This window comes from Macrobrachium nipponense, chromosome 37 (assembly GCF_015104395.2).
Source record: "Macrobrachium nipponense isolate FS-2020 chromosome 37, ASM1510439v2, whole genome shotgun sequence".
Classification (NCBI taxonomy): Eukaryota; Metazoa; Arthropoda; class Malacostraca; order Decapoda; family Palaemonidae; genus Macrobrachium; species Macrobrachium nipponense.
Window position 1 is genome coordinate 13,618,038 of NC_061097.1, and position 21,454 is coordinate 13,639,491.

At 41.4% G+C, this 21,454-nt stretch overlaps 2 protein-coding genes across 2 annotated transcripts in view; one reads left to right on the plus strand and one right to left on the minus strand.

The window, feature by feature from the left end:
* LOC135209026 (eukaryotic translation initiation factor 2D-like) overlaps positions 1-17,584 on the plus strand; it is a 247,724-nt gene extending 230,140 nt beyond the window's left edge. The window contains exon 13 of the mRNA XM_064241561.1: positions 17,350-17,584. Within this exon, the coding sequence (XP_064097631.1) occupies positions 17,350-17,414 (65 nt within the window). The 3' untranslated portion in view covers positions 17,415-17,584. The remainder of the gene's footprint in view (positions 1-17,349) is intronic.
* Positions 17,585-17,643: 59 nt separating this feature from the next.
* The window catches only part of LOC135209027 (CDK5 regulatory subunit-associated protein 3-like), a 214,041-nt gene continuing 210,230 nt past the window's right edge, over positions 17,644-21,454 (minus strand). Inside the window, exon 11 of the mRNA XM_064241562.1 lies at positions 17,644-18,002. Within this exon, the coding sequence (XP_064097632.1) occupies positions 17,753-18,002 (250 nt within the window). The 3' untranslated portion in view covers positions 17,644-17,752. The remainder of the gene's footprint in view (positions 18,003-21,454) is intronic.

Sequence of the window (21,454 nt, forward strand, 5' to 3'; positions counted from 1 at the left end):
AGCCTAACTATGAATTTACATGTAAGTAATTTCTTGCTTTTATATAACCTTTACATTTGATCTAGGATATTCTGGATTAGGCAATATCCAATACATACTAGGCTAAGAGAGAACAACTTAGGAAACATCCTGTTGTTGGTGTACTAAGTGGTAGTTTAGCCCAAGTAGCCTAGGACTGGATATAAAAAGTATCCCAGGCATAATTAAATAACCTAAAGCCATTTAAAACAGTGGCTTGGGCTAACTAAACAAATTAGGACTTAGGATATTAGTCCAAATGGTATGGCAATTCAAATTAAAATTTTACCTAGTGTATAAAGACTAATACTGTACAGCCATATACAGCTGTCAAAAGCTTGAAGAGCTTAAGTTAACATAGATTTCTAACAGAATCTATTACAAGTATGGAAACTATGAGGAACTACACTAATAATTTAATACTGACTGGCTTCTCATAACAACCTGCTGTATATCACCACAGGGCTGGCATTATGCAGGACCCTCAGTTCAAGTGTTCTGTATCAAATTGCTCAGGTCATTTTGAGCCAGTGGGTATGGCTCATACCACTTGCATGGGTATAGTCTTGTAAAAATCAATTAAAATTTGCTTGGTCGACAGATATATATGAAACTTGTAGTATGCTACTGGCACCAAGTTTTAAGGATGATACTGCTCATTTTAAGCTGTCCTGGTGATTCCTATTGTTCAGTAAGACTAAAGAAAGGGGAAATTATATCTTTCCGGAAAAACTCCAGCAGCAGATGTGTAACCCTTTTTTCTCAGATCAAGATTTATGTTTGGGTCAAAACCCACTAACATCAGTCCCCAGTATCTCCCAGGTGTTTTATGTTTGGGCAAAAACCTAATAACATCAGTCCCCAATACCTTCCAGGTTAAACCCCACGGAGAAAATAGGGGAATTTTACATGGGGGAGACATTCTTACTATGAAATATGAAGTGGGCATTGACACTGAAATGACCCTGCTGATTCCAGATGGATCAGGGACACACATATCAGGTAGCCATGGGAGAAACCTTATAGAAGGAATTCTATACCCATTTACAGCTATCGATGCTGAAAAGGATCTTTTCCCCCAAAAGGGGTACTAGAATCCATCTGACTGACTGATATTACTATATTTCTGTAGGGGTTTTATAATTTCCCCAGGACTTCAGTTCAGTTGTTGAAGCTCAGTCAAAATGTGCAACTTCCCCAAATGGGATAAATGGCTTGTGGCATTTGATCAATTCTGTAAGGAAATTAGGATCCTTTCCCCAAAAAGGGATACAAAGATCCACCTGAACCCAATGGAAATGACAACATTTTCAGAGGTTATAGTAATTCACCCAGGACCTCTGCCCCCTGGGGAACAGGCAGTTGCAGCTCAGCTGTAGATGCTCATCCAGGTTAAGTAAGCCCTCCCAGAAGGGATACACAATTTGCGGTATTTGATCAATTCTGCAAGGAAGTTATGAATAACATCCAAAAATGTTGTTGCCATGGAACAGCAATGTTTGAGTCACATGATGCATGATTCCAAAAAGGAATTTAAGTTAGTCCTGTACACTCCAAAGTGTAAAAGTACTGCATCCTGCAACCCAAAAGTGAGAGGGGATGCAAATGCTGCCCAAATAAGGTCTAGTGTTGGAATTACAATTACGACTGGAAACCACTATTGGTCAGTTCTGAATACATAACTTCAAATCAAAATGTGATAGAGGCTCCAATACCTACTCATCCCTGATGATACTTATGATCCTTGGTTAGACTCATCACTGCACATGTTCTCTTCCTATAGTAAATATCTAATTAATGAGAAAAAAACTATGATTGGATTGAAGCTGTACATGTGAAAGACCACTAACAGAAATGGTCTTCTTACCATTGTCTGCTATAACATTAAAAGTTATAGAAGACATCCTTTATTGGGACCAAAGGTGCTCACCAAAAGTTCCAGACTTCTGTCCCTTCATTTTCAAAATTATTAATCTTATAAAGACAGATTTTCAGAAGTTTATGGTGATGAAAAGACCAGAGACAATGGCAGAATTAAACCATTTGCATTGGTCATCCCAGTTTTAGAAAACTCCACCAAGGAATGGGCAACACTGCAGCTCTCTTCTGAAGGGGAAAAGCTTTTATTTATAGCTACATAGCAATTTAGGACCCCTATGAGAAGAATTTCAACAGGCAACAGCCTATGCAGAATTTTGTAATAGGATCCATCTCTTTAGTATTGGAACCTCTACCCCCTTACTGGAAGTTGCCAATAAAAGTCTTCCAAATTGTTCCAGAACAATTGTTGCTGTTGTGCTTAAAAGTCTTATGAGAACCCTGCGGCAAGCATCCTGCGACGTGACTTGCTAGAGTGGCGCATAAAAGCGCAAATGGAAACATTGGAGGGCTCCATCTAGTCACTTCCCAATTTAACTTCATTATTACATAATAATCCTTCATGTACGACCTGTATGAGAGTACTCTCTTTTGGGAAAAAGGGGAATTTAGGAAACAAAAATCCAAAACTTCCCCTTACCCAACCCAAAAAGGCTCACTTAAAAAGGTAAGCCTTCAATCACAACAGCAAGAAACTTTTCACAAGGTCTAAAGACCCTCTTATTGGAAGTAGAAAAGCAACAAATGGAATGCATATCAGGGCAAAGGTAGAGGAAGAGGTGGATACTAATGGGATTGGTATGGTTGAGGGTTCAACTTCAATGACACCACAGACAATTGAAGTCTTCCCTATGGGGACACAACATTAATTTTAAACATGCTGGGGTGGGAACAGTCTCACCCTTCCCCTCCTGGAATATTACATTCAGAAAGTTGCTGTTAATGAGAGCCATAGAGAAACATGTGGGTATTTGTCAACAAGCATGTCTCTCTTAAGTGTCCCCAAAACTGATTCCTTCAAACGAAGAGTAATCCCAGACCTATCAACAATGAACAAGCAAAATGTTTTCCATATTTTCTGAATAACTACCATTGCCCTAGTGCATTCAATTGTTCTAAAAGGGACTTAGATCTGAAAGCTGCATACTGGCACGTCACTGTCATCGTTCCCTTCTGTCCCTTCCTAAGGTTCTGTATAGGGAAAGATATGTACAGGTTCAAAGTCATGTCCTGTGGGCTAAACATTGCCCTAAGATTTGACAAAGTTAGTAATGGTTCTTCGAGAAATAAAAAATACAACTAACAGCCCACTTAGAGACCTGGTCGATCTGGGAGCCCACAAAAAAGGTGTGCTTGAAAAACCTAAGAATAGTGGTCAACTAACTAGTCAAAAGGTTTTATGATACATTGGCAAAACCCCACCTCACACCCAGCAGACACTTTCAGTAGCTGGGACTGTGTTGGGATACTTTTCACGGCTCATTGTCTCTCCCCATCATACTCGAAACATAATGAGCCAAGTCTTCAAAATGTGCCTTGCAGAGCCCAGATTTTCCAAACGGCAATTAGAATTTATGACGGGCTTGTTGCAGTTTGCATCAATAATAGATTCAATACTTGGATTACAGCAAATGAATGTGAACATATTCTAGCTATTGCATGCAACAAACAAGATGCAAGACCGACCTCATCAAAAGATTGAAAAAGTTGGGGAGATACTTCGGCCTTGATCCCAGAAGGAATCTTTGGCGATGCAGGTCACCCTGACTCCTCAGTCTGTATGAATGACAATACACACAGATGCCTTGTTGACAGGTTGGGAGGAGCATCAGGTGGCAGGGAGGTGTTCAGCTACTCTAAAGAATTGTCATGTGAATTTCCTGGAGCTGATGGCTGTCTTTTTGTCTCTCAAAAAACTCAGACCTCCAGAAGAGAGACATTTAGTTGCTTCTAGACAACATGACTGCATTGTCCTATTTTATGAGGTTGGAATGATACTCACCTCCTCTCAATATGGTAATGCTAGCCATCCTTCGATGGGGCAAGAAAGAAGTGGTACTTGTCTGCAATTCACCTTAGGGGTCTCTCAGTGTAATAGTAGACTCCCTATTAAGGAAAATGACAGCCTCAACAGTGTGAAATTAGACAACCACTCTTTCAGAAATTAGCCAATATGCTTCCACATATGGAAGTGGACCTGTTCGCTCTATATGAGAATCACAAACTGCCAGACAAGCAACAGCAAGAGATGTCTTCCTAAAAGACTGGAACAAATGGAGGATGATATACCTTTTCCTCCATAGTTCCAGATTTCAAGGGGATTGAGCAAACTCATAACCTACTAAGGAACAGCTTACTTAATAGTCCCAAATTGGCCAAATAGGCATTGGTTTCTATTACTTTAATAACAGGAGAGATAAATTCCAAAACTTTCCACTATTTTATCCCAGTCAGTAGGATGGAAAGTAGTTTAAGGATCTTCCTTTCTTAGCCTAGACCTTCACGAGTGGAATTTCCTAAATATTATCTACACTGTGAATATTACTCACCCAACATTGGTTAGTATCTACAGCAGAAATTACAGACTTCATATATCAGGCAATACTAGTATGTACGGAAGATATAGTTACATTATATCCATATTGAAAGCCTGGTCAAAGGTTCTAGGAAAACATTTTAAAATTTCTTACCGCTTTTGAAGATGAATGCCTTGCAGTTACAGCAATCATGGAATACAAGGCAGCATTCACTTATGTCAAATCACAAAATCATAAATTAATGATTCACAGAATCATTAATTTATGATTTTGTGATTTGACATAAGTATAAGTTATCACTTCCTTTCTGCAGTCCTACAAAGATCTGCTCTAGAAGGGTTCCAGTTACTTGGTCCATGAACAAGATGCTTAGACTTCAATCAGCCTCGCAATTCAGTGGACCTGGTACAAACCACAGGTCTTCCTCTTAGATGGGGACAACCACATTTCACAAGCTACAGTATGCGATATCCTTGATTGCATTAGCATCAGGAGATTTTAGCAAACTCACATAAGCAGGGACAATACACCACGCAAACGGCTAACAATCAATTATTAACGTCCTCTGGCCTGTCGTTTCTGGCCAAGAGTGGGATTTCTTTCTGAAGGCAATTATTTTATTAGCAGACAAAACATTATGCCCAGTTCATGCACTTAAGGTTAACCTAGAGGATTTGGCAGACATCTCAAAAGGTCTGTTTTCCTACACTCTAGTAACACTTGCTACAAGCTTAAACAAATTCGACTTCACTGTGTATCAATAGGTGGTATAGATATTCTTGACCCATAGGTGCTACAGCAGCAAACCACGGGTCTTCCCAACAGGCGAGCATGCTAATTATCACTGGGGAATGTTTGACAATACTGGAAACATGCTTAGGTAAGTCACCACAGAACTTCACCTTAAAAAAATGTAAGTTTGCACTTAGTTTCTTGTTTTTGCTATCAAACCTAAAAGTATTTGGAATAAAGAATGGGCCTTCAAACTATTGGCTTGACCCTGAACCAAAAATGTTTTTGGGTTGTTGTGATGTGATTAGAATCAAAGAGCCTTTCGTTACCTGTCAATTCCTTTGTAAAGCTCCTTGAGGATGAGACAGCAACTACGCAAAAACCCATTTTTGGTAGTTGCTATTGAGTCCTCAAAACCCTCCCACTTCCCTGATGAAAAAACTTGGGTTTTGGGTAAGGGATCATCCTACATTGATCAACAGAAAGGAATGGCATCTTGGTCAGATTTTGGTTGTATGTAAACAATATGACGGTGCGTATGCGCATAACCACTTCTTGCGGTTTTGATGTGGTAGGTAAACTGGGTATTAGCGTTCACTGAGGATAAAAAATTCCCTCTTATCCTGAGTCCATTTATACTCTATCATGTGTTATATTGTTTATCATTACGACACAATACCCAGGAATATGACCAGTTAAGAGAATTCTGTGACATTAGTATGGTCACCATGGAGCTCTGGATAGACCATGGAAAGGGTAATCCTTGAGGACTTGACAGCAACTACCAAAAATAGGTTTTTCCCACGTCAAAACCTGTTTTTTATGAGAGAGAGAGAGAGAGGAGAGATAGAGAGAGGGAGAGAGAGAGTAGAGAGAGGAGAGAGAAGAGAGAATCTTTCCTGTTATGGCTGCAGCACAAAACTATATATATATTTCGTAAACGAATAGTAGGTACATTTATGATAATAAATTATTTGCTGTACTAATTACAGTACCATACTGTAATATTAATGTATAAATACAGTAAAGTACAGTAATCAAAGTGTATTATTTTTTCTTTTGTTTACGCTTTGAGAATCAGCTGAATACCCTTATGAAAAGAATTATGTAGAAAATAATTTAGTTCCTACACTAATTTATTTATAGAATTATTATTTTTAATTTTGTACATAAAAGTCTGTGATACTATAATTCATATGAGTGAGAGAAAGAGAGGATTATCCCTTAATGGACAGATTGATCCTCAGGAGTAGTAACAACAGGTTTGAGGTGGTGGACGGATTGATCCTGTAGATAAACAATATTAAGCGCCATCGATTTGGAAAGAATCAGGCAGGAAAGAGGTGCCAATACTTCTGTAGCCCATAAATTCACTAATGACAACTTTTACACTGGCTAAAACCAGAATCAGGCATCTCAGGACTTCAGTTCTGCTAATAACTTCAAGGGGGAATGTATTACATCTCTGTCTCACATGACTTCTTTTTGTAAATTTGCTTGTAAATATACCAAGGGGTTGCTGTTGGTTTTTGTTCTTGTCTTGTACAATAGAATGTCGATTATAAATGTAATTTCACAAAGAAAAGTGTGAAAAAATATTAGAAAAAAAAAGTTACTGAGAATCTTCGTTCTCGGTAAATTTACGAAAATATTTTTCAGAAAATATGCTAAGAATTTGTTACTGATTTTATTTCTTATCCGTTTTGATATTGTGTGAGCAGTAATTATAATTTTACAAAATAAAATAAAAATTTATTAGAAAAAACATATATATGTTGGTAAAATTTATGATTGTCTTGTAAAAGAGGCCCCACAAGGGGTTGTAAAAAAGGGATTTTGACGAAGGAAAAATCTATTTCTGGGTGATTGGCTCGTGTCGCCCTATGAAAGGATCCTTAATATCATTCTTTCTAGGTAAAATTAATCTAAAATTACCAGAGAAAAACAAAATTAAGAAAATGTCAGTAAAACTGACTCGCTCACTCTTAAAAAGAAGTGTCGGTATGGTAATAGGGGCGAGTGGGAAACACTACCACGAGACATTCACCAATTAGAACTTCCAATCAGAATCCCCTTAAGAGAGAGCTGATACCAACGGGCGATGCAGCCGCTACTACTACTACTAGAGGACGCCACGGACAGCAGCGCCCCTAGCGGACATCCTTAATCTAAAAACATCTTGTCCTGCATGGGGGGGAAAACAATATAGGGTGGGTTTCATAGGGCGACACGAGCCAATCACCCAGAAATAGATTTTTCCTTCGTCAAAATCCCTTTTCTGGGCTCAGCTCGTGTCGGCCTATGAAAGAGTACCAGAGAAACAGACAAGATGGGAAAAAAGGAACAAATGAAAGGCAGTTGTAAAATGATGGATATAATATAAGTAAATCAATTACAGCATACAACTAAGTACTTAAACTAACTTATACTAAATAGTAAATTAACAGAACGTTAGTAATTTAAAGTACTTAAAAACAGTAATCACAGTAAATTACAATGATGCAGTGTAATATAAACAAAAGGAATTTACTTGAAAATATTTACAAAATATACAAACACATTGTGTCCTACCCTAGCATAAAAATAAGGGTAGGTACACTGAAGTACACCATCAGTACAAGTGTGGATGTCCCTAGCAAAAAAATAAGGGACAATCCACTATATGATTCAGCGGCTAAGGCTAGGATATCCAAGTAGCATGGCGATAGGGTGAGGCATGTTGGATGATGTAGGTAGAAAGGAGACCTGGATCTATACTACGACTACTATACAGTGTCAGGGGAAACAATGTTTCCCGCTGCTACTGCTGAAAATTTTAAAGATTCCAAGGACTTAAGATAATGACGTTTAAAGACTGTCGGGGATTTCCATCCAGTATACTTTTTAAGATCCTCAAAGTTCATATGCTGAAAGTAATTAATTGAGGTGGCTACTCCCCTGATATCATGTGCTTTTGGGAATGAATCAGGATTTGCTTGTTTAATGAAGTAAAGGATTTGTTGCCTAATACCTTTTACTGACAAAGTACCACCTTTTTCTCTCATGAAGAGAGCACCTGAGGATCTTGATGAAGTACGAGATAGAAAGGCTCTAAGAGTTGATACTGGGCAGAGAGAAGGATCCTGGGGAAGTGGGATAACTTTCCAAGGGGCCCACCTTGCAAGAGGATCCTCATTTTTGGCTAAAAAGCTACGATCCGGAGCAAGTAGAACTTCTCCTGATGGGAGGAATTCCACATGACCCGCATCCCTGGATAGAGCCGACAGTTCTGAAATTCTAGCTCCTGAAGCTAGGCTTAATAAGAATAATGTCTTTCTCAGGAGCATTATGAATGTACAAGACGAGTTGTCAGTATCTGAAGCTAGTTTGAGGACATCATTTAAGAACCATGAGACTGCAGTAGGCCTTTGAGAAGGTCTAAGTCTAGCACAGGCTTTAGGGATAGACGTGAAATAAGATTCAGTCAGATCTATCTGAAAACCTAATTGGAAGATCTTCTTCAAAGCCGATTTATGAGTGGTAATAGTGCTAGCTGCTAAACCTTTTTCAAACAAGGATCTGAAAAAGGATATAGCTAGATTAACTGTCATGGTTGTAGTGTTCGATTCTTTCAGGAAAGATGCTAATTTTTTAACAGCTGAGTCATATTGTCTAATGGTTGACTCTCTCTTATCTGATTCTAGGAAGAGAATATTCTGTGGATCAATATTAGCATCTTTATTAGCCGCAAACTTCATGAAGTCCATAAAGTTAGGTTCTGGAGAATTCCTGAGGAAGCGAACACAGTCCTCATTTGTACTGATTGTGATAGCTTGGGATTGGGGATCCGTTGAGGTCGGAGGCCCAATTCCAGAAGAAGAGGATACCAGTTGCTCTTGGGCCAGTCCGGTGCAATCAGAGCTACTATCCCTTTGAAAGACCTTAGTTTGCTTAGGACTTTCAAGAGAAGATTCACTGGAGGAAAAACATAAATCTTCCTCCACTGATTCCAATCCAGCGACAGGGCGTCCGTGGCATAAGCCAGAGGGTCCAGGTTGGGGGCCACATAGCAAGGGAGCTTGTGGTTCGCTTGTGAGGCGAAGAGATCCACTTGGAGACCTGGGACTCTCAGGCTTATCCACTGGAATGACCCGTCGTCTAGAGACCATTCTGATTCCAGAGGAACTGACCGGGACAGAGCGTCTGCTATCACATTTCTTACCCCTGCCAGGTGAGTGGCAGACAGATGCCATTTGTGTTTGTTTGCTAGGGCAAAGATGGCTATCATGACATGATTCACATGCTTGGATTTGGACCCTCCTCTGTTGATGCAATGAACTACCACTGCACTGTCCAAAACTAGCCTTAGATGAGACTTCTTCGGGGGAAGCAGTCTCTTCAAGGTAAGAAATACTGCCATTGCTTCCAGAACGTTTATGTGAAGCTGGCGAAATTGAACTGACCAAGTCCCCTGAACCTGTTTGAACTGAGAGTATCCCCCCACCCGGACAGGGAGGCATCCGTGTGAATGGTTAACACTGGAAGGGGATATTGAAGGGGTACCTTCTTGGCTAAGTTCTTTACTTTTGACCATGGACGGAGCTGATTGCGGAGGATCTGTGGGATTACTGACAACTTGTCTCGAGATTTGGTGTTTGCTCTCGATCGCCAAATTCGATTTAAATCTTTTAGCCTTGCTTTCAGGAGGATATCTGTTACCGAAGCAAACTGAAGGGACCCTAGGATTCTCTCCTGGTTTCTCCTTGATGTTTGCTTGCATTTGAGAAATTGCCTGACAGATTTTGCTATTTCCTTCCGTTTGGCCACTGGAATTGACAGATTGTGGGAAGACAAATCCCATTGGATTCCCAGCCACTGAAAACGAGACTCCGGGGTAAGTCTGGATTTCGTTTTGTTATCTGGAACCCCAGATGTTCCAGAAAGTGAACTACCTTTTGGTGGCTTCGAGACATTCCTCGACGGTTGGTGCCCAGATCAACCAATCGTCGAGGTATGCTGCTACCATGATTCCCTGAGTTCTCAATTGCTGTACAACCACTTCTGCTATTTTCGTGAATACCCTGGTGGGGGCTACATTCAGACCGAAGGGCATCACTTTGAATGAGAGTGTCTGATTTCCTAGTCTGAATCCTAGGAATGGGCGGAAGTGCCTGGCTATAGGGATATGATAGTATGCGTCTGTAAGATCGATGGAGCATGTGACGGCTCCACGCGGAAGTAAGGTCCTTACTTGCGAGAGGGTAAGCATCTTGAACTTGTCGCAACGAATGAAAGAGTTTAGCTTTGACAAGTCTAAGATTACCCTTCTTTTTGTTGAGCCTTTCTTTGGCACGCTGAATAAGCGACCTTGAAATTTTAGATGCTTGACTCTCGCAATAGCTCCTTTCTGAAGGAGTTCCTCCGCGTAATCTGTCAATTCCTCTGATGGTATTTGGTGGAATGATTTGATTGGAGGAGGATCTTTGATCCAACTCCAACCCAATCCTTTGGACACTATGCTCTGTGCCCAATTGCTGAACCCCCACCTGTGGCGGAAGAGGAAAAGCCTCCCTCCTACCTGGGGAGCCTCATTGTTGATGGGCAGGTTGACCACCACGCCCTCCTCTGAACTGCCTGCTCCTTGTCGCCCTTCCTGCGCCACGCTGGCGAAAGTAACCTCTCGCCCTACCTCTCGGTTGTTTGTAGCCTTGAGCCTCAAATGTAGGGTTGAAGGCCGGCGAGATTGCGTAGGAGGTCGACGGCTGTGATTGAGGAGACAACAGGAGGATGGGCTGGTTCTGTTTCGAACTAGCAGGTTGTCCCTGTTGGGTAACCGGGACGGCCTGCACAAATTGCTGCTGTTGCTGGTGTTTCTGATACGGCTGGAACCTCTTACCAGCCTTCTTTGGTTTCTTACCAGTAGTGGGGACGGATTCTTGTTTCCTCTTTGACGAAATACCCCACCTAGCTCTAAGCTCTGGTTGAGCCTAGCAGCCTCGTGGTGCACTTCATTAACAGCGGACTCTGGGAAGAGATCCGCTCCCCACATGCTAGAAGCCAAGAGTCTATTAGGCTCGTGCCTAATAGTGCACTCCTGCAGAACGTGCTTTCGGCAATTCCTCCTAGCTTGGAAGAAGTCAAAAGCATCTGTTAGAACCGTCTGAAACTGGGGATTTTGCTAAGATCTTAAACAGCGGTTCCGTCGCATATGAGAGAGCAGCCATTTCCGTTATTATAAGAGAATTGAGGGACCTGCCAAACCTGGTTTTTCGCGCGTCGAACTCTGCCTGAATCAGGGAATCAGGCAGTCTTGGCAGCTTCTCGCCGAACTGTCCATGGCGCAGTCCGGTTTGAGCTTACCAAGCGTGAACGTAGCTGGCAAGTTCTCCCACAATTCTCCGAAAGCCGGGAAGAGCGGAGAAGTAGACTCCGCCTCCCTTAACTGTGGCATGGGCTCATCCTTGAGGACTGCCTGAAGGGTCTTCTCTACTATTTTCGTGGCGAACGGAAGAGAAGCCTCCTCTTCCGTCGCGAAAATAGTAAAAGGACTCTTATAGGCCTGGAGCTTAGTGTTCGTGCACTCCCCAGTCCTCAAGGCAGTGAACCCATTCCCGCTGGGCATGATCCCTACTGTATAGAACAGACTCTCTAGAGATCTTGTCTTCCCTAGTAAGAGCCGTTACAGTCAGCCTAGCATAACCCATGAAAGGCTGCGTCAGACCCGGAGGGTAAAACTCGAAGTCCTCAATCCTCCGAGTTCCACACTCCGGGATAGAGATCATCCCATCCTTAAAAGGAGCATAGGCAGCTACTCTCCATGGATTCTCCATGGAGAAAGCTGGCAGAGAGTCGTATGGCGGGAGTTGGAGAATGCCAGTGCTTGGCGCTGGGGAGACTGGAAGAGGGACCTGAGAGAGCCCAGCTACTCGGTCCTCATTCTCTCTAACCCTGTTAGAGAGATCTTGTATGGACTGGCCTGATTGAGACAGAGTGCTCGACAATTGTGCGAACATCTGCTCGAATCTCGTCCCCAGGGCGGAGACTTGCGAGCCAACCAAACTCGCCCACCTGTTGCATCACCACTGCTGAGAAAGCAGTGGGATCAAAGGTGCTAGGTCCTGCTCCTCCCACCGGCGTTGCCGGAGTGGAAGCGGTGGAGGCAGGAGAAGGCATTGGCTCGGCGGGAGCGCGAGCCTTCTCCTTAGAAGCCTTGCTTCTAGAGCTCTTCGAGTGAGAAGAACTCGGCTTAGCTTTCACCGCGTCGGCGTAGGAAGTCGAAGACTTCCTAGCCGAAGAAGACGAAGACGACTTCCTAGAAGTTGTCTTAGCTAGCGTCTTCGGTTCTCTCTGTCCCTTCACCTTTGGGGGTACAGAGAGAGCGGGAGAGCGGGTAGGGATCTCAGATCCCACAAAGCCTTGGAAAGAAGCGCTCGAAGAAGGGACAGGAGAAGATCCAGGAGCACCCAAGGAAAGACCTTGGGCGCCCGACACACCTACCTCAACCAACAAATCCTCTGCCCCTACCGCCATGGGCTCGATGTTTAGGTCCAGGGCAGCGACGTCCGGGACCGACTCCTGGGAAGCTACGACCCCAAAGGATTGCTGGAGATCTTGCTGGATGGAGGCTATAAGAGGGCTGCGGACAAGGGGTCAACATACCCCGGTGACTTGCCCGCAGGGAAGATCTGGACGGCCAGCTTCTTATCTAAAATATAAGGCTGGCCTTTGGCGGCGTTCTTCCCGAAGCCGCCCACCCACCCACGCTTTCAGGTGGCGAGGGCGACCTCCCTCACACCAGTAGCCTGAAAGAAAGGGCGAGATGAGCTTCTAATGGCGGAACGGGGTTAACAAACTTATGACTAAGAGTTGTTAGTAAAATGATAAGGAAGCCTATAATGGACTTACCCCATCTCCCAGCTGACCGACTAGGTCGTAGCAGATGGCGCAGGCTTCTGGGTGCCAGACGATCATCTCGTTAAATGACGTGGCACAAGGGGCGTGAGACCTGCACTCATCGTGGCCGCAGGGGTCGTACAACGTCGCGTTGCACGCCGGGACCTGACAGTTGGTAGCCTGTAAGTGGAAAGATACATGAGTATCAGGAAAACACTTACAGCCTAACAGTTGCTCCGCTGGTGCCGGAGCGATAAAGTTAGATTAAACCAGAGCCCCGCCATAAAACGTGTGGTAACAAGGTTGGTTGAGTGTCCTAGGCTATAGCTCCGCTGATGGCGGGGACACAAAAGGAAACCAACCAGGAGTGGTGGTAATTGGAAACCACGACGGAAAATGGCGGGGATGGTAGATATATAAATAATAAAATGAAACAATTCATCGTAAAATTAGGGTATATCCTTAAAATAACAATAATAACAAACCTTTCCCCACCCGTCTACTAGAAGAGTGCGCGGGTAAGAAGCAAGCTCCCTTCCGTAGCGGGGGAGAGATGTAAGGATATAGTAGGCAAGCAACCGACCACTAGTAGTGTCCACCCCGCCCGCTGGCGGAGCCAGTAATCTATAACCAAAGGTGCCCCGGCTGCGACGGAAGGCTCCTTTCGTTATAGCGAGGGAAGGTGGCTGAGCAACTGGGGAGGGGGGAGGAAGGTCTCGGCGTAACACGGCGGGAGAGAGAGAGGGGGGGGGATGGCCTACTCCTCCCCGCCTCACCGACTACCCGCTCGGAGACCCGGTACCTCATGAGTGGTCGCCCTATACCCCCCGCTGGGAGGAACCCCTGGCCACCTCAGAGAGAGAGAGAGAAGGCGACTGAGGTTGTCATGACAACCAAGGGGTCCCCCAGCCCCTCCCTATACCAGGTAGGGAGGGCAGGGGCAGGGTAAGGTGCGATGGAACACGTGACCCAAATGGCCTAGGCCGCGAGCAACACAACCGTGGAAGGGCCACGTGAACCAGGCTGTACCAATACAAGGAACATGCACCTAGGCTAGCCTAACACCCTAAATATAATATATATACATCGAAAAGATGGAAAAGACACTTTTAGTAAAAGAGAAAGAAGCCCAGGAGGAGGCAGACTGTTCCAAGAAACAGAAGCCTACTCGGAGCCAGCGATAGCCGATGAAGAGCAAGAGCCGGGATGCTGGGCAGGAATAATAATAATAGCCCTAAATACCAAACTAAGAGAGATGGTAGGGGGGCTAAACTAGCTAAAACTCGATGTAAAAGACAATGAACGTAACATAGTAAGCCCATAAGTATAAGAAGTCCCAGTATGGAGGACCGGGAATTCTTAACGAGGCAGCATGGCGCCACCACGAGACAACCGGGAAACCGTATATGACCTATTAGGAGGAAAATACTGGTACCCGGAAGATAAAAATGTGGTAAAACATTACTTATGAGTTACTTAACTTAGCCGTTGCAATTGCAGAGCGTTCCATGGTGAGAAAAGGAAAAATCCCGAAAAATAGCACAGCACAGAAAAATAATGCGTCCTGACGCTAGCGCTAATAATTAAGGATGTCCGCTAGGGGCGCTGCTGTCCGTGGCGTCCTCTAGTAGTAGTAGTAGCGGCTGCATCGCCCGTTGGTATCAGCTCTCTCTTAAGGGGATTCTGATTGGAAGTTCTAATTGGTGAATGTCTCGTGGTAGTGTTTCCCACTCGCCCCTATTACCATACCGACACTTCTTTTTAAGAGTGAGCGAGTCAGTTTTACTGACATTTTCTTAATTTTGTTTTTCTCTGGTAATTTTAGATTAATTTTACCTAGAAAGAATGATATTAAGGATCCTTTCATAGGCCGACACGAGCTGAGCCCAGAAAGTAATTTTCAACTTCTTGTGAAAGGTAGGGAAAATCTTTTAAAATTTTTTTTCTTTCACTAAGTAAATTGGCCCACCTCAAAGTTTACCCGGCCTGAGGAGCTGCATTTCAATATAATTACCTGTCCATTAAGGGTTAAATGTTGTCAGAGAAAAACTGCCACAATACTGAAACCTGGAGGTTTTAAGTTGCCTACATAAGAAATTCAGATGGATTTTTAATATTTTTATGGCGAGTGCATCAATACATTATACATAAATGGATTTTGTAAGTGAAATATACATACCTGTACAGTAAATATAATTTCAGAATCGTTGTGCTACACCAGAAAATATCAATATACATAAAATATAGGCACAGAACTATGCATAAAGTTAAGTAGGCCAACGAAAACGTGTGTGTGAATGGTAGGGGATACTTCAGAATAACAGTTGTCAGCTGGTACATAATTTTGCAGCACGAATTTGAAATGATATTATGGTGTTCTCAGAAGATATTTTTGGTGCATTTTTGTTTGAACTGTCAAATTTGGCAATGAACTTTAAAAATATGCAGTTAAAGGCATTTTAGGGGATTATATAGCCTACTTAGTAACAGTAGTAGGAGGTTACTTTGGGATGATGTTCTGGGGTGTATTTTTTTTTTGAAATTGTATCAGATTATTTTAGAATAATAATATAAGGTATATTTTTGTTTTAACAATCAAATTAGGCAGTGATATGTTAAAATAGACAGTTATAAGCATTTTAATTTAAGGGGTACTGGGTATTTGGCACTTACAAGCCAGTTATAAGCATTTTTAGAGGGGATTTCTGCATTAACACATTTTTTGCATTTCCATGGCATGTTCTGGAACCTATTCCCACATAAAAGTGGGGGAGTACTGTACTCGTGTCATAATAAATGAGGTTACACGACATACAATAATAAATGAGGATACACTGTCTGTCCTTGACTGGACAGCGTCTAACCCACTGGCTTCCTCTCCAAAAGGTGATTGAGGGGTTTGTATATCTTTATAGAACAACAAACAAGAATCACAAATAATATTTCAACAAAAATAAAAATATGGCAAACAGCAGTTGGGCAGAAAAGCACAGACATCTTCACAGTGGATGTTGCCCACAGATCCTTGGATGCTTCTTCCTTTGGCAGCTGTTCAACAAGTGTAGCTCATTCAGTGCCCCTGGAAGGACAGTTTGTGGACACTTTTCCTTGGGCGGCTGTTCAACAAGTGTAACTTATTCAGTGCCCCTGGTGGGATAGCTTGTATTTTGCCTAAGATGATTGTGTGGAGTGTAGAATTAGAAATGACTGGTCTCTTTTCTTTTCCTTTACTCATTTCTTCATTTCCCTGTTCTTTCTTCATACCTATGGGCGGTTTGAAGAATACACACATTATACATTGAAACTGGCCTAATGTAGGTGTGTTTTGCAGCCCTACTTTAACAGAACATTTCATGTTCCAGCAACATACAAATCTGCTTCTTAGTAGCTTCAACTCCACTCTCCATTAAGGGGAGTGAGTAGTGATAAACCCATTTCTTGTGGCTAACTTAGTTTGTTGCTGGAACAGATATAGTTCTTATTGTCTTCCATGAATACAATGATTCTGGACATGTCTCATTATGTTTACTCCCAGTGGACTTTTTAGATACCTAAGTATATCTAATCTCTCACAAGCTTAGACCCTACCCTTCTTTAGAACTCTCATTTCTGGGAAGGGTGGTCGGATGTGCCGAACCTCCAGTCGCTTCAGGATTCTCATACCTCCCTCCAAGTAAGACTCTATCCTTTTGTAGAGACCAAAGGTTTGTTCCATATATGAAGAAATGACAAATTTTTTATCAATTTGCATTTTTCACAGCTAACACACCTGAGGTCTTAACGTTGATTGCCCACCCGTAGTCGCCCCTCTAGTAATCCTGGGTTGGAAGAATGACTAAATGCATCACGGGGTTCATGCATGGTTAATGACCACTTCCCTCTCTTCTACGCCTTAGATGCCAGATGCCATGCATATACAATCTTTGATTGTGGTTTTTTTTAACCAGTTTCCAGCTGGTGCCAGAAGATTTATCCTATTGTTAAAACCTCAGGTTTGTTAGCTATGAAAAATACAAATTGATTAAAAATTGTCTTAACATTGTACAAAATCAAGACAACAGTATTGGACTGATGAGTTTTAAGTTGAAACTTACAGCATATTAGTTTAGTTGGTATACCACACATTTATTAATACATATAATGTTGGTTGGTTAATTTAGACTGGGGGAGGGCTTATTTACAAGCTCTTCTTAGCATTTGAATAAAAGTATAATCATAATATTTAAAACTGAATACCAAGTCCTTGACTGAACGTAAAACAACTTTTAATTTTCAAATCCCGCCATTTAACACTTTTATCCTTTAATTTCAGAAACGTACAAGATTCAAAGAAAGTACATTCGAGGTCTAGAACTGGCACAAAAGAAGAAGAAATAAATATGATTTTTGTAAGTCAAGGCTGATATTCGTACTGTCTTTGGTACTGACTACCTGTGCTAAATAAAATGTCATCAGATATTTAGTTATATCCAAAAATCTTTTCTGCTATATAATGCAGAAAGTTTTTGTAAAAAGTACTGGAGTAAAAAATAAACATGCGAAATATACCTGCTCATTTGTTGTATCCCCAAAATTATATGGACTTTATTAGCAAAAACACAAAACATTAGCAATGGAATTCATTTATTTCAAAGTATTTAGCAACAATTTTTGAAAAATAGAAGATATTCATAGTATACATACACCTATCAAGTGGCATACAGTACTTTGAATTTTTAAACATTTTTGGAAAGATTAACCCCCATTAAATTAACAGGCCTGCCTTTATATCGCTTTGAAATGTGTTCTTCTATGTTTTCTTGTAATTCCTTGATGCGGTCAACAAATAAGGATAACTTTGGCATGAGGAGTTGTTGCTCTTCGACAGCACACTTCTTGCGTTCTGCAATGGCTTTCCGAGTCTCAGCTAATTTGTCAACCAAGGTAAGTTTTGAACGCAGAGAGTCAGCTACACGATCCACATACCTGGAGGAAAAGACTGATTACTGCACTATGAATGGACAACTTAAGAGTAACTGAAGTAGTTCATAATGAAAACTTACCATCCAGGTAACAAACTTTTATTAATGTTATACTAAAACAATAAATGGACTATTATAGGGAGAAAGCAAAAACAACTTTAATATCACCCTTACATCTAATCAAACTGAAAAGTCACTATCAATTGTGTGTTTAACCTTAGTTTGCCATTTTATATAGTTAAGCAGCTAGTGAGTTCTCTCTTCTTTTCTATCTTTATCTGTTTGTAGCTGTTGAATTCTCTGTTTTTTTCTATTTTTATGCATTTCTACCTGAATTCTCCTATGATCCAAAATCCTCACTGATGCCCTTTCCTCCTTGATTACCTGTGGCCTTCCCTCAGGTCAAGCAATTGGTACATCACTTATGATTTTTCTCTTCTCATCCCAAATCATTTTCATCTATTTTCCATCGCAACACCTCTCTTCTACTACTTTGTTACTTGTTTTACAATCTTTACAGCACATTTCAATATTATCAGGAATCTGTCCCACCTTCTCAGAATCTCCCAAATTTTAAATGGCCAACTCTCCCATTTACAGCAGCACAGGTCTAACTCACCATCATCACCATTTGGGTTTTTTTATGTCAGCTTTTTCTTTAGTGGGCTAAATAAACATTCTGTAAGTTCTCTTTACTTCCTTTTTGCCTGTAGTTTTCTGCCTGAACTCCTCCTATAAGATTGGATTCTTCATCTATCTTTTTCCATGATTTCCCAAGCCTTACAACAAGCCTTCACTTGCTACCTCCATATCTGCTTTTCTGACAAAATGTTCCTCATCACTTCTTATTAGTATCCAAATAATCTTAGTATATATTCCAGCCTCTCGGTACACTTCTTTCAGCCAATTCCTCATTCACAATGTTACATTCTATGGTTAAACCTTTTCAGAACCATTACTTTCCATGTCTGTACTCAAGTTTCAGCCTCATGGAATAGCACAGGCTCTCTTTATTAACCCTTTGAGATTCTGATGATGATTATAGTCATCTTCCATTTATCAACTTCTCAGATTCTGATGATGATTAATTATTAAAAGATTGTTTGTTTGTATGGTGCTTTTACGTTGCATGGAACCAGTGGTTATTCAGCAACGGGACCAACGGATTTGCGTGACTTCCGAACCACGTCGAGAGTGAACTTCTGTCACCAGAAATACACTTCTCTCACTCCTCAACGGAATGGCCGAGAATCGAACCCGCGACCATTAAAAGATTGTCAGTAGTACTCAAGTTTCAGCCACACGGAATAGCACAGGCCTTGTGAACCTATCATAAACCTTTACTCTCTTCAATAACCCTTTGGGATTCTGATGATGATTACAGTCATCATCCATTTATCAGCCTCTGAGATTCCAATGACAACTAGTTATTGAAAGATGATAATTTTTATGATAAAATTACAGGCAGTCCCCGGTTATCGGTGTGGGTTCCATTCCCGGGGGTGTGCCACAATAAGTGAAAACTACCATTAACCAAAACTCGGCAATTTATGGCGCCAATAACCGGAACTCAGGCCATTACGGAGCTATAAATCACCGATTTTCACTAGACAAGTGCCATAAAACTGGATCGCCGATAACAGAGTCCGCTGAAAACCGGGGACTGCCTGTAATTATTTCGATACTTACCTACTGTTAAAGTTAGCTTATATCTTTGCGCTATTAGGTGCGGTCGGCAATCAAAATAAAACAAAATAACGCTGGGCTAACTCGCTATGACTATCTCTAATTACCTGTTACCCAACATGATCACCCAATAAAATGTGGGGAGGCAATACTTTAACCGTAGGAAAGTATCCAAATAATTTTATCATAAAAATTGTTATTATTTGGAATTAATCTTACCTACTGTTAAAGTTAGCTGACTACCACACTGAATGAGGATGGTGGGTTAGTGCAGTCAGAGAGACAATTGTTCAGCTAATTAAACAAAAAGCTTTTTAATGAGAGGAATAAATCCTCAACATTCCTGCCTGTTGTGTGATCCTTACTGGCAAGTACTGTCACTTGATATTGGAACAACAGTTTGTGAGGCCTTGTAACAATACTTGTCAGAGGATCCTTACAAGGAAAAAGGATTCTATCTTGCAGAGTACTAGTGACTCCTGTGCCCAAGTCAATAACCCATAACTGACAGTCCAAAACTTAAGACAACTACCACCTTCATATATGAAGGTGCATTTCTGGTGATTAGAAATTAATTTCTCTATATAATGTGGTTCAGATCCCACAACAAGCAGTAGGTCCCGTTGCCAAGTAACCAATTGGTTCCTGGCTGCATAAAAAATCCAATCCTTCGGGCCAGCCCTAGGAGAGCTGTTAATCAGCTCAGTGGTCTGGTTAATAACTAATGAATCTGTACCTTCATGCTACCGAAATTCGATAGTGGGATTTCCTAACAGCTAATGATAAAATAAAGCCAAGGTTACTATCATATTTGGTTCAGGAGAAAGCATCCCCGTTGCAAAAAAAACTAAGGGCTTTTAACTTCATACTAAATTATACGTCACAAATAATATGAGGCAAAAAAACAGTTACATCTCCCCTGAGCTGCATGATGACCTTCTTGAGAAAAATGTTTTAAAGGATATAAAGACATGCCTAAGGTATAGAAGCCATGAGGATTATTAAAAAAAAAAAGTAAAAGCTCAGAAATCAACTGTGGGAGCATTGACTTATGCATTTGGTTTGATCTAACACCAGCTAAATTCTTAGCTCCTCCCCTTTAAGTCTGTCCAGGTAAACCCTTGGAATCTTAACTGGAAATAAGAAAGCCACTTCTTCATTACCTATCAAAGCAGTTAAATTAGGTGCCGTCACAAGTATGAGAAAGGCTTTTACTTCTATGTACCTTTTTTCTTTAACCCCTTCTTTACCGGGTGGGTGAGCAGAATGTAAACATTGCGTTTGCTGCCGAACTGAATCTCTCGGTAGTGACTCAAGTTTGGAGGGGTGCCGATCGTAAAAATATTTGCCAAAAATACACTAATCAAGACAGGCTAATGAAATTATCAGGTATTATTAGCACTATAATAACGCATATTCTCTGTTAGTTTTATCATCCTACAGGGAAAATAAATGATTTTATGAAAAAAAAATGTGAAACTCAGTGTCCCTTGTACAAGGGACACTGGTGGTCGGTGAGAAAACTACGGTCTTGAATAGAAATTCGGTCTTACAGAATGTTGGTATATCGCACCTGGAACATGCACATAAAGTATTATCAAAATAGAACCGTAAATAAGCACGTAATAACAAAAAAAAGAGCAAAAACTAAAGCGAAAGCCCCACCAATAAATATGGAAATCGCTAATTTTATAGTATATCTTTCAAAAATTGGTCAATGTCATTTTCTACGTTTTCTAAGATTAGTTTCATCACAGAAAACAACTTTAG